At 36.2% G+C, this 14,391-nt stretch overlaps 1 protein-coding gene across 3 annotated transcripts in view; it reads right to left on the bottom strand.

Moving 5' to 3' along the window:
* The window catches only part of EFL1 (elongation factor like GTPase 1), an 83,176-nt gene that overhangs the window by 17,827 nt on the left and 50,958 nt on the right, over positions 1 to 14,391 (bottom strand). For all 3 annotated transcript variants that reach the window (XM_074600813.1, XM_074600812.1, XM_074600814.1), the window contains exons 16-18: positions 11,051 to 11,182; positions 8,415 to 8,562; positions 1,068 to 2,071 (exon numbers count right to left, since the gene is read on the bottom strand). In XM_074600813.1, coding sequence (XP_074456914.1) covers positions 1,068 to 2,071; positions 8,415 to 8,562; positions 11,051 to 11,182 — 1,284 coding nt within the window. The remainder of the gene's footprint in view (positions 1 to 1,067; positions 2,072 to 8,414; positions 8,563 to 11,050; positions 11,183 to 14,391) is intronic.

Raw genomic sequence — 14,391 nt, forward strand, 5'->3', positions numbered from 1 at the left:
TAACGTGTGACACTACAAAGTCTAATTTTGATAGGCACTCTTACACATGAAAAAATAATTACAGATAGTTTAAAAATGCAGAAGTTCTATGTCCAAGTAAGTTGTAGTTTAAGTAAGGTAATGTGCTAATGAGGTTACTGCAGGACATCTTTTACCAGGCTTACTAAAGAGTAACAAAAAGAAGAGGATCACGCATCTGTACAAAACAATTGCTCATAGGCATTTCTTTTCACTACATACAGTTGTAAATTTTGCTCTTCAGACCAATTTGTTTTAGATAATTGCTATCATCATGCGGGTGTGCACAGCAGCCGAGATTTTTACAACAAATAACTAAAATTTTAAATTATCGTACATGGGATATACTATAATTTCTGTCATGAGTTGCATAGCCAAAGTAAATTTGCTGATAGCTGAAATGCAATGGAAGTTAGTTTCAAAGAAAATCGTGGTGCATTGGATCAGATTCAGCATGCAAGCAACTCCCATGGAAAACTCCAAGAACAAATGTCAGAGTAAGTTAAGAGGTGTTGTAAGTAGGTCATAAAAACAACTTTAAGTAGGTGTAAGTGGTAAGGTAATATTAGTGACACAAATTTGGTATGCACTGGGTTTGCAAAGTGAGCAACTTGCATACCAAAAGGATACAGATGCTTTTAAAAAAAAAGTCTACCCAGCTGGACTCTTAACAATAATTTAAGATTTCCTTATCTCTTCATGGAACTGATGTTTAATAATGAAGCACAATATTGGTTTTCGTGTTTACTGAAGTTGATATTACAAAAGATTTCATAAAAAGGCAACATTTTGTATCTTGCACTTCCAAAAAAGTGTAGCACTGCTATTTATGTATATGTTTCAGATAAGCAAGAAGAATGCTAAGTTTTCATTTAGAATAGCATAAATACTACAGACATCAGAGAGACAATGTACATATCTGTTGGAGAACGATAAAAAATCCCAAAACTTTTAATTAAGTTATACTTTTTGATTCAGTCTAATTTATAAAACCTCAGCTTGGAACTCAAAAAACAAAGTCTTGACAAAGGTTTCTTTGTCTGTCTTACCTAAAACTTCTGCAGTAGCCATAATTTCACACGTGTACATTGCTGCCATAAGCCTCTGTGGTTTTGCTTGCAAAGCGTAACGACAAGCTTCCTTCATGGTGGCAATCAGTTGTCCAGAGAAGGGACCATAACAATCGGCAAGTAGAACTTCTCCCTTGTGTTTACCAATTTTCTCAGGTGATTTTGGAACACTTTCACTGCTGTCCTGGAGGTCATTTGCACTGCAAACTTCATTATTGCAACTGCTTGTTACAGTAGTGTCTTCGTTTTGTTTTTGTTCTATGGCATCACATTCCCCCGCATCCTGACTACTAGTTGACCGCATCTCTCCAACTTTATTCATTTCCCATTTTTCCACTGTAAAACAAACGCCCATGAGGGGTTCTTCACACATGGGTCCTGAAAGTGTAGCCAGCTGAAATCCACTTACTATGCTGTTGTCAAAGTCTCTGTATTTACTTACTTCTTTCACAGTGTTCCCAAGGCACTGCCACACAGACCTTTTATAGCCCTCAAAATTATACACTAAAATATTAGGCCCACATTTCCGTGGTCCAAACGACCAGATCTGATCAACAGCATTTCTCCATTTTCTTCCCTGTAGATTTTGCTCCAACTTTTGTTTGAACTCCTTGATCCTATCAAGAGTCTTCTGATTTATCTCATGGGTTTTTTTATCTTCATTCAGAGATGTGTTGAGTTGCTCCATAGTTCTAATTAAGTCACTGTTTTCTTCAAGAAGTCGAGTTACCTCCTCAGGAAGGGGCATTGCTCTTACGCTGAGAGTAGCTTGTTTATTTGGAGTAGATATTGTAACAAGCCCATCTGAATCGACCTGAATTCCTTCAGGAACTTTATTTTGATCCTCTTTTGTTTGGTGTATGACAGCAACTTTCTGCTGTTTTCCTATTTCTTCATTCACCATATCAACTTTTGGAGGTCTTGTTATTGTCTCTCGGAATGGTATAATAGGTGCTGATACACTAATCTGTACCTTTGCAAACCTATAAAATAAAGTTTAAAAATTATTTTAAAATTAAAAAAATACTTTAACAGTTGTGGGGGGAAGGTAGGGCAATGGCTTTAACATGGAACAGATGTTCATGAATAAATCTGACTGCAACACAGATTACGAGATAACGCACTTCAAACTCAAACTCTTAAAAGCGTTATGTACTTCAAAAAAGAAGCATTGCCTCTTATGTCTTCAGAAAGATTTGTAAAGGAACTGAAAAAAAATAAAAGAGAAAGCATTGCTGTGCCTCTGCGTAAATCACCAGTTCACCCACGTCTTGGAAACTACGTGCTGTTGTTCTCTCCCCTCAAACAAGATATGATAGAACTAGAAGAAAATGAGAATAAGGATGATCAAAGGTATGAAAGTACAGGTAGCCTTCAGATGTTTCAAGGATACAATAGAGGTCTACGAAATCATGAAGGACATGGGGAAGGCTGATCAGGATTAACTGACAAATCAAACCACAGCAGGCCCTGAACTGAAAATGATGAAGGCCCAGGAAAGCATTACGGTTACTCTGTTTTTACTCTTCCCCAGACACGTGCTCGAGGCCACACTGCTGGAGGTACGATACTGAGGCAAGACGGACAGCCTGTTTGAACCAGTACGGCTGTCCTTACAGTGGGATGCTCTGGAAAGGGCACTTGGTAAGCTGAACAGGCTTTTGTAAAGAAGCGTGGAGCCATGGTTCTATAACCTGGTGGGGTCAGATCGAGCACTCTGGGGCTAGGAGCACTTGGAGAGCCGATACACCCGTTTTCTCCATACTCCTGGCACAGCAGATTCAAATCTGTGCACAATACTGTGCTGCCCACATGCATGAAACTAGCACTACAGCACAGCAGCACAAGGAGGATCTAAAGTAGGGTAAAAAAATCCGCTGGTAACTTCATATCGTGATTAGCTAGTGGAAACCTTAACCACTATTCGCCTTGCAAACCTAAAGGATTATTCATAATTGTGATCTTGTAACCGTAAATACACAAAGCGCTATTCTGAAGGCAGAAATCAATCACTGCCTACATTGGAATGCCTTTAAGTTGGCTTGAGGAAGGGAAGAGATTTCAAGGGAAATAGCTGAGTATCACCAGATAGGGGCACATTCATTATAGAATTATGCCAGATAATTATTTCATGTATAGACCTGTCATTAGTAGCAGCCTTTTCTCTGTTATAAAGCAAAACACAGTCCCTCTCCCTCATACATTCCAAATAGCTTTATATTGTACAGTAGCTTCAACGGAAGTTAAGTGGTAATTTTTTTTTTATAAAGTTACATTTGTGAGTAGAGCTTTATACAAAACTAAAACATAAACAGAAGAAACTATGGAAGATAATTAAAATAAATTGGCCACTAACTACAGACAAAAATTAAACCATCAATTCTATACCAGAAAGTCCTATTATTTCAGGTCATTAAACACTTCTCAGTTTGTTAGAAGAGTTTATATTGGAAGAGTCTCAAAGATAATAAAATTTCCTAACAGAAGAAAACAAACAAACTTTTAACGCTGTGGATGAATCTTATTTTTGGACTAATTAAAAAAAGGTAAATTCAATCTTTGCCTTTAAAGGACCATAGAAAGCAATGGGGTACGAGACAGTAAGTGAAGATTCTGGTCTTCTTCCACACTAAAAGAAGGGGAAAAGTCTTCGCAATGCAGTTCAGCCTGTTAGGTATAATTTATAGTCTGCTTTGCAGAGTACTAGCAATTTTTAAAGGAATTATTTTGGGTCAAGAGTCGAAAGATACAACCTAAAAAGCTTCCCTTTTTCTCTTAAACTAAGTTGGGAAATACCCTACACAGTGAAGAAAACCTGCGTTGGAAATAAAAATATTTAGAAAAAGCTAAGTACAGCAGACCACAGAATGACAGAAGTTTCAACAATATTGTAGTATTGGCATTTGTAACAGCAATAAGTGGGATTATTAAGGAATTGATATATTTTTTCACAGCAATGCTATTAACCAACATTTTTTTTTCAGGTTAGTTTGTATTTATTAATTATTTGTCTTGAAGTCAGTACTCTGCAGGAAAACCTTTACTACACTTTAAAGGGTATTTCACAAGATGAGGAAAATTAATTACTAGTGATTAAAATGCTCTAAAAGTATAAGCTTCACATCTTTGAGCATGCCAGTGTGTTATTTTAGCACCCAGCTAGGAAGTGTTAGATTTGTTAGCTCTTTCATATATTTAATAAACATCTCTATATTTATTCATAAAGGATCACTTGTTTTATCTTCAAGTACAACTTCATGACTTCAAAATATCCTGTATGGTATTTTCTGTTTACTGTAATCACAGGAGCTGAAAATTGCCAATGGCACGGTGGCAAACCCCTGTTATTTTTAAGAACTGTGAAATGGATGTTTATTAAGTGCACATAATCAGCATCTTGTTCAAATACATTCAGGATTTAACTCAGCTGAAGACACTGGAATGTTGAAAGCTTCCCACCAGATCGGGAAAATAGCCTGTACTTTTTACCTTATCTGAAGGGGAAAAACAATAGTCTCAAAGGAAAACCTCCCGGGAAACACCTTGTTTGGAAATCAAAGGTTCCTATACCACTGGTAAAATGGTAATCCTGCGTCTTCAAAGATTTCTAACAGCCTTTTCTACTTACACAATCTATACAAATTATACTCTACTGATTATTATCTCACTGCTACAATTACTCCAATTACAACGGCATAGCAAGCTAGCACCAGATCAATGGAGAATGGGTTTTAGTTTATCATTTGGGTATGAAGGTATAAAAATGTTTGATACTGCCAGCTGAATTAGGCTCAGTTTTTAAAACACATGGAGAAAACAAGACCATAACTGGAATGACCTGCTTCTAAGGCCCAGATGTTATTTACCTCTATTTATACAACATTCCTGCTAATTCACGTTTATATTGAACTATATTACTATACAAAGAGAAAGTTAAGTTTTTGGATTAGGATAAATCACCGATCCCTATAAAGGGGATACAGTTAAGATTTTCATGCTGCTATAGTTTCCATTCAAAAACAAAATTAACGAAAATCACGTTCCAGTATGCATGACTTAAAGGATGAATTAATTACATGGACATCTGTGAGGCTAATACAATGCATTCAGGAACACTCACACTTCAGTTCTATCTCATTCTAAAGCTGAAATATTTCACTGGAATCAGTTTTAGAATAGCCACTATTCTGCATCAAGCCTCAGCTCTAATTAGTAGTACCTACAGCTGAAAGCTAGTACCTGCAATTAAACAACCACAACTGCTGCCACCTGAACCCATAGGTACTTCTGTCCAAGCAAACACAGCCTAAAGTAATTTATCAGTTTTAATCTATATAACCCAAGCCTTGAGAAACGGACCTAGTTCTAAAGCAACTTACTCGAAATACTTCACAGGTGTGGGAACAGTGATGATTAACGTTATCTCTGTTTCTCTGCGATGGGTAATCTTGGCATTTGAAAACCCCCTTTTATTAAACTTTGCACTAAGCCCTCATATGAGGTACAATTCATCGCATCAAAAATTGCTCTAAACCAGATTATTTTAGAAGCTATTAGTCTAAACTCCAAGAAAATTGCAACTAAAAGTAAAAAACTTCAAGCTAGGATTGTGTCTGGATCTTTCTTGTAACTAAGCATGAATAAAAACTGCCAAGGGTTATGACATGGGAAATGGAAGTGAAGCACTCAGGCAATCAGCATTAATTTAACAGAAATAATTTTGTCCTTTGGTCTGATGACCACTATTACAACAGTTTCATGATCTAAAACGATGTTTTGAAGTCAGATGAAACATCTTAGGCATACTGAATGATGGCAAGAAAAGAGGAAGAATGATTTATTACATTTATGTGACAAAGTTCAGAGTCATGTATCCTTCTTAACCACTCATGAGCAAGTTCATTAAGTGACAACAAAAGGACTAACCAAAATTTCCCAAGTTCTGGTAAATTTTGGCAGAGTGATAAAAGTTGCAGAGAAAAAGCAAATGTAATTGTAAATTTTATTTCCATGGGACTCAAAACCAGGAGATCTACCCTTTTTGCAGTTTTTCCATGCACTTGTATGATACTAAAAAAAAAAAAAAAAAAAACAAACAAAAAATTGCCCACTACTACTACCACCATCTTCCTTCTCTTTGTTTCTCATTCCAAACAGTGTAATTTCATCCCCGCATGCTTAGTATTTGCAATGCTCTTTGGACAGAAAGTTCTAAAAATTTCCATTGTAAAATGCAGAAAATAAAATCTTCAAAGTTAAAAGGACCAATTTATTACTCTATTCAAAAAGAGCTAATTAGAAAGAAAAAAATAAAAATAAAATTAGGGAAATTAAACAGAACATCCATATTTAATCATTTAGATAAACATGGTTGACACTGATCTTTTATTTGTTTCCATGTCTCTTCAAATCTTTGACAACAAGTATCACTTGAACGCAATTTTCTAAATACACACTGGGAAAGCTAAAATTAAATATGTGCCTTTGAAAAAGTTTGATTAAAATCTTGACAAAGACAATTCAGTGTAGTTTCAACTCAGCAGAACCTCCTCAGTTTCTGTAATTACTCCAAAAATATCAACTCTTCAAAACCAGTCGATACAATTATGATAGATGCTAAGATCAGAATCCTGCCCCACTAATTCAAGTGAATTAAGCTTCTTGAATAAACTTTCCCAATATTTTTCGGGAAAAACTACCCTTATAATACATTTTAAGGGTATTATACACTGTCTTGATCCCTAGCTCACAATTTGCTATTCCAAACTATGCGCACTTAGAACAAGCTAAATATCTGTACAGAAACACATATATAGCTAATACAACTAACATTTCAGACCACAACTTTTCCTCTTCACACTTTAATATTTAACCAAAGTAAGTTTACCACCATCAGAACTCACATGGAATCCACAAGGAACAGTGCAAGACAGGGATCCCATTCTTCACTTTTCCTTCCATATACCGGGGAGAAAAGGAAGGGACAATTCTTGTCCCATGAACTAGTACGTGAGGGATGGCAGCTAAGATATGCCAAGTCCCCAGAGATGGCTAGAAGCAGCATGAACACCCTTGCTCCCAACTCCTTTTGAGAGCTGGTACCCAAGTGAGAAAAAAGGCAACATGAACCTTATGTGCAGTCCAGGTGGGTGAATGGTGGGAGCCCTGCAAGTCTGTGCCCTCAGGTGTTTCTTGTTGCTGCTTACGAGGCTACAAGCACAGAGTCTTTATGTGCTTTGGTAGCGTGGAACTGACAACGTTTTCTTGAGGAATACAAATAAGGGACACAAAATGGTCACTCTTGACAGATTATAGTTCTTTTAACAAAAGCCAAATCAGATGATAACTCAGAAAAAAACAAAATTACGTTTACAAAATAAAAGGTTAGGATTGTAAATATAGGGACTGTTACTAGCTGCTCGCTATAATCCTGTTTCCCCATCACATAGCTATTATTTTATTACATTTTTTTTCAGATTTTGACCAATGCCAATAATAAAGGCATTTATACATCTTGCTATGCAAACTGCAGCTGAAGACTGGCGCAACCAGTTTTGCTCTACTTAACACATTACATTTTAAAAGTGGTAAAAATGTGTTGCACTACATTGTAATGAGAATAACCATTAAAACATACATCCCATTTTACAAGTGGTCCAGTCTAACTTCCATACGAAGTGATTGGTGTCTGATATTAACTGGAATGAACATGGGCACAGTAAGACAGACATTCAACCATCCATCATCAGGTTTGCTTTTTGGTTTAGAAAGAAAAGGACAGTAAATGCTTGTGGACGGAAACAAAGTTATAGGAAAGGACTGTTTCAGACAACAGTTCTACTATTTGAGAAACATTAGAAAATACTAAATGTATGCATTTATGGTTGCATAAAATACTGCTCATAAGAGATTAACATTTAAAAAAGAACAAAATAAGAAGAACAAAGGAACAGGATAGAGTGTGCACACACGATTTTAGTTTTGCTGCTTTCTAATTTTTGAGAGTTCATTTATCAGACATGATTCCCCATCGCACAAATGGTACATTATACCCTTAATTGGACTCCTGAACCTATGGCAATTTATCATTTGTAGAAAGTGCCCAAACGGTGCATAAGATGTATAGAAGTGATGCGCTAGTGGCTTCTGCCCAACTGCAGGCAAGTTTATAGCTACAAAAGGCTACATTTATGATCCAGTGGTAAAAAGTGTTGGTGGGTGAAGCTTCTATTTTACCATAATATAAATCAAAGATACGCATCTGACAAAGAAATACAACAGACACCTACTGAACTAAAAATATTTCTTCCTCCTTGCCCCTCTAACCTTTCTTTCAGGTCATCCAAGCAACGCTGAAGATGAACTTCTCCTGCTGTCACTAGCACATGCTCTCCCGTCTCCTGGATTAAAACCTGGACACACGGATCAGCTTGGTTTAAAAGCTTCATTCCTCTGACCAGCTGAGGCATATCACCTGGCAAAATACGGCATTATTAACAAAGTAATACTGAAGAGGAACACTTGAAGTAGGATATACTTAAAATGAGAAATAGTAACACTCATTTTTATGGAAGTCTGAACACAAATACATACTTTAGGAATACTCAAAAACTTTCAGCTGAGTTCTGAAGTCTTTCTGTGGGCAAATTTCTGCTTAAGAGTCACAAATAGTGGTATGGTTAAAGAGCAGCAACTGAAGACATAAGCTATACTCATCATTTGTCACCAAGAATTTATGTACCAATGATAAAATTCACATTATACAATTATAACCATGGTACACATTTGAATGGATTGCATATTTTTGTTTTACATACTTTTATAATAGATTTAGTATACCAAGCAAGCTGTTGACTACAACTATGTATCTTGCTTCCTATATACAATTAACTACAGATATAGCTCACAAACTGCTCACAACCAATAAAAAAAATTGAATGTTATCAATATGAAGTGATTAAAAATTTCAGGATTTCACTCCTCTTTTTCACAAATTATTAAGAGATATAACCTCTCTTATTTATTATAACTGTTTAAAGTAATCTTTCAGTAAATAATTGGGGTTTTTTTGCAATCTTTCATGGCTAAGTGTAGCAACCTGTAAACTGCTAATGCTTAAAATGCTCCAAAGCCATAAATAATGTTAATTTTACTAAAATAAAAGAAAAAATTATTCACATTGATTACTTAGAAGGCATAAGAGCGAATGAAGCACAGGAAGAATTTAAACTAGCTGTAAGCCACCTAAAAGCTTTAATGATATTACAACCTGAAAAGGGGAAAAATCAGGAATGTGAGAGCTTTTCAGCACAACAAAACACAGCTGTCCCTAAAATGAAGGTGTTTAAAAAGAGTTGCCTTAAAGTTAATGGAGACTGAACAACCACAGCTGAGTCAAATTTGGCTAGATTACATCAAAGCTATGCATAAACACCTCATGTCAGCAGCCTTTCATAATTAATACAATGCAGAAAAATTAATTATGATTTCTCTTTCCTATTTTACATGTGGGGTAAGGAATGCCTGCAGGCTTTCTAGGAATGCAATATTCATATACAGAAGGAAGAGCGACATTAAACTTGTCATTCACTTGGAGACTTTCTTTTAATAAAAAGAAATACGATATTGTACGCTTGTAAGGCTATAATAGAAAAGTATCCTTGAAAACCAGACATAAAAATAAACAAAAAGTGGAAAAAACACAATGGTAGGCCACATGGCCAACACAGTTGAACAAAGACTTTCAATCTTGTCTTCTGCACTGAAAGGGATGAATAGATTTTTTTCTTCTTCTAGAGCTTAAGGTAATCATACATAAAGATTTTGACATGAATGTGAAGACATGCAGTAATTTTGTAAAATATACATAGGGAAGTAATTTGCATTTATTTGAGTCATTTTTCCAAATAAGCAAATGCAGTTTTGCGATAGGTTTGCCGGGGAAATCCAGGGCGCTCACACAAGACAACGTGCTGGGGCCACTTCAAGACTACATGCAGCTCACTGGACAATTGATTGCTTTCAAGCTAAGCCTGCAATGGCCAAATTTCATTCTTCTTCCTGTTATTGCAAACAGCAGCTGATTTTCAGGAAACTTTTGCAAGCGTAGCTACCTTTAACAGGTTTAGTTCAAACCACAGATACACAAGTTGCCAGGGAGGAGAAATTAGGCAATGGTGTAAGAATAATACAGCTTCTTCTCCTTAAGGAAAAGAATCACCTCAAAATTGGTCAGTTGTTATAGAATTACATTCCTTTAACATTTTGAACTTAATACTACACTCAGTAGAACCAATAATTTCCAATACTTTCAAAACTGCTTTAACAAACACAGTATGTACAAGATATGATTATCTTTTATTCAGACACGTGGGACAAATAGCTGCTAAGCTGTCCAATCACTTTTTAAAAAACATGTAATCTTAGTGTTAGAGTATTTTGTAACTGAACAGAAAGCCAGTTATTTTGGTTCTACTAACACTACAATGGCAAATGGAAATTGGGCTGAAATTCAAATATAGCCAGAAATATACTACTCTCTGGTTGGGGGCAGGGGGACAAAAATAATCAATTAGAAACAGAACTGCAAATCTGTACCACGAGCTTAATGATGTAGCATAAAAGAATGTCAGCAGAAGTGAAAAACCCAAAGATATACTTACCTTCAAAGTCAAGGAAATACTGAACCTTGAGCATCACATAGTGTCTTGTGGAAGAGAGAGGTCTGACCATACAGGGCACAACAAGATCTTCTGTGTCTCCTGACCTACTGAGACATGAGCTAGCCAGCTAGAAGAATTCACAAGGGCAATAAAGTATGGCCTTCGAGGTGACATATTTATTTGTTTTATACTGGGTCAGTCTCTGATTCAGTGGATAGATCATAAACTAGCCAAAGGTGGGATGCTGCATTGCAACCACACTGAATTTGCTTTACCTTCTCCCATCTCCTTGAAACTTACTTGGATGTTTCGGTTCAACAGCCACCCGCACAATTGGTGTAGCTTCAAAGTTGAGAGGTGTAAATGGTGGACAGGCTGGTGATGTTGACAGTGTCGCAGACTTTAGCACAAAATCTTGCAGGCCTCCTATTCCTAATAGAAATTGGAAAAAAAAAAAAGGCAAAACAACCAAAAATCACCCACTGTCTCATTAAATGAGACTAAAGACATGATCATCAAGCTAAAAAAAGCTGAAGTTATTCTAATTACAAAAATGAGATTCAAAAATTCCTCACTGTTCATATAAAGTCTCTGTTAAAATATTTGTGCATGATCTGGGTACTCAAGCCTCTGGTGTGACATCTGATATTCAGTCTCACAGTTCCCACTGCATTCCCTCTGTATTTTAAAAAGGCATGTTTATGATGAAGAACAGAAAGGACATGATGGACTTTTTTTCCCCTTCTAATATGTCCAATCCTTTGTACAGCTCAGACTTATTTTTGGTGGTTTAAATTTAGAAAACTTTAGATTGCAAGAGCCCTCCAAGGGTCATCTAGTCAAACCTCCAGCTCAGACTGGGGATAACTTCAAAGATAGATCAAGTTGCTCAGGGCCCTGTCCAGTCAAGTTTCAAAAACCTTTAATGATAGAGACTCCATAGCCTCTGTTGGCAAGCTCTTCCACTGCTTAGTTACTCTTATTGTGAAGAATGTTCTTTTTTTTTTTTTTCTCTTCCCACCTCCCCACACCATTTGGGATTCCCCTCTTCTGCAACTCGAATCCTGTAAAATTTAACTTATCCTATAGCAAGCTATTAATTCTAATCCTAATATATTTTACAATGCTGCCAAGTTGAAGAAAACTGAGCTTAAACTGTAGTGATAAGAAAAAATATGGAAAAAATATATTAGCTATAAATCTGCAAAATAGCTGCTGTAAATGCATATTTAGTCTTGGCCCACTGGCTGGCACATTTAAGACAATTTGAAATTATTGCCTTCAAATTCCTAACCAACAGGACATCATTCATAATTTAGTCAGAGCTATAAAAACGCTATGAGAAGTGGCTGAGTAATAAAGACAACAAATAAAGCTGATACTGATACCTACAGTCACTTTTCCTGATTCTCCCTCAATCATAAGCAGTAAGCATTGCAGTACTTCTAATGGAATGTAAGTTAAGTGTACATGTAACTTATTAAAAGAAAACTAAAACCTTTAGCTCATCATCTATGCCTGCTTAAAAATTAAATTTGCATTTGTAGATTGCTGTATATTTGTGCTCCTTCCTCCTCCTCTCCTACATGCCTGAGCAGTGATAAGCAAAGAATTTCTTAACTCCAGCTCCCCGTTATCACCCTAATACTTTTCCAGGTTCTTTTTTGGCTCAGTTGTCTTTATTTGAGGCCAGAAACAAAGAGGGTGAGCTTCCACCCCATGAGATCACGAGGGAGTTTAAATTCTGAAGAGCTGGTCTGCTGCAGAGTTATCATCTGCAGAATCAGGCTGTTTCTACAGCTCTGAAGGCTGAATGTCTGGCCAGTAGGATATGCCAAAACTCAAAACGTCACTATTTAAGAAAACCTACCTCAAAATAACTGGAAGCAGAGCAACATTCAACGGCTTTAAATGCAGAATAGCAGATGCTACAAAGAAAATAAATCTGTATAAACTCTGGGTTGCACCTGACCTATGACCAGCATGTATTTCCTCTTTTCCACTTATTCAACATGTGGTTTGAATGAAAAACAAATGCTGGATCATCATCACCACCAGGGACTGAGAAAAGGGATGGGTCCGTTTTATTCTGATCTTCTCCAGCTGGTAAAAGGAAAATGATTTAGAGTGGGAGGCGAACAGCTTCTTTTCACAGTGTAATGCGAACCAGGGAAATCAAGTTCAAAATCGGACTTCAGACAGACTCACTCTTTTCTTGACCCACGTTACAGTATTCTTACCACCATAAAGAAAACTTAAAGCTCTCTGCTCTTTTGTTTCACAATTGAAGGTAAAAGCACATTAATTATACTAGTTTCTGGCAACAATAATACACTAAAAAAAAATAAAAATCTGTCAGTTTTCATGAAAATCTGTTAGGCTTATAACCTGAGCATTTTAATTGCTTAACTGGGTGAGCTAGCATAGAGCAGTGTCCAGCCCTGATGAATCTATTTAATTTACAAAATTCTTAGTAACAAATGTTGGCAAAAAAAACCCCAAAGACATAAAGATTAAAGGTTCTTGGACACTTTTTTGCATAAGATAAGTGACTGCCAATGTATTTTCTGAATAATACTAGACGAAGATGTAAGAGAACTAATTCCAAAGTACCCCATGACATGTCAATGGAAGAATTCTACTAATTCTGCTGATACATCAATCAAACTTACTTATTGTTCATCGCACTGAAATTTACACATAATACTTGAGATCACAGATCTCAGATGCATATTAATATGTTAATTACCTGAACAGACTTAGAAAAGCCACTCCAAAATTAAGGTTATAAATACACCTCCCATGTTAAGATTGTTTTTGTTCTCTTCAGCCCTTGAAGACAGACATCATTATAACACACACATTTTACTTCACATTTCTTTTTGTAGTACAATAATTTTCAAAACGAAAGGGATGAAAGGAAAGAAAAAAAACTGCTTACACAAGGAAGGTGAGACAAACTACTGCTCTTTTGGTTTAGGTTAGCTTAAAGACTGAAATACTAAAAGGCATTGGAAGTATTTTTGAATAGTCATCTCTCAAAGAACAGCCTGGTCTACAAAGCATGCAGTATGTCACACAAATAAACGTGCGTGCCAGTAGGCAGTTTACTGTATGTTGCTTTTATTTATTTATTTTTAACAGAAGCGAGAGTTAAAAATATCCATAGGAGTTTTTAAACGTGAGTTTTAACTTGATCAGGAAATTGCTTCTTTTTATAAACTCTGCCTGTGGTGCATCACCTAATTTCTATACAAAAGAAAATGCTGAATTCTGCCTGTTCGGGGGAGTGTGTAAACTTCAAAGACACAAGAGTTTATTAGAAACTTCTTAATAGAAATATTCCATGCTTTGCTATATACTGTTGTAATACTATTCCTAACATCGTACTTGGTAGCAAAGCCTTTTCTTCCCAGTCAGAAGTCAAAGCACTTTTACAGATTTTTTCATGTAAGGCAAAGAGTCTCATCTACTAAAGAGTTACTACTGTAAGTATCTTTTTTTCTTGTGCATAGTCCTGTTGCGATTAAGGAAATTACAGTGTGAAGCACTGCAAAGCAAGCTACCCAAGCTGAAAAGCCAAGCCTACCACGGGATACCACATGAGATTTGATAGGAAGTGTGAGACTAGATTATTTTTT

The sequence above is a fragment of the Larus michahellis genome, chromosome 9 (assembly GCF_964199755.1).
Source record: "Larus michahellis chromosome 9, bLarMic1.1, whole genome shotgun sequence".
NCBI classification, from domain to species: domain Eukaryota; kingdom Metazoa; phylum Chordata; class Aves; order Charadriiformes; family Laridae; genus Larus; species Larus michahellis.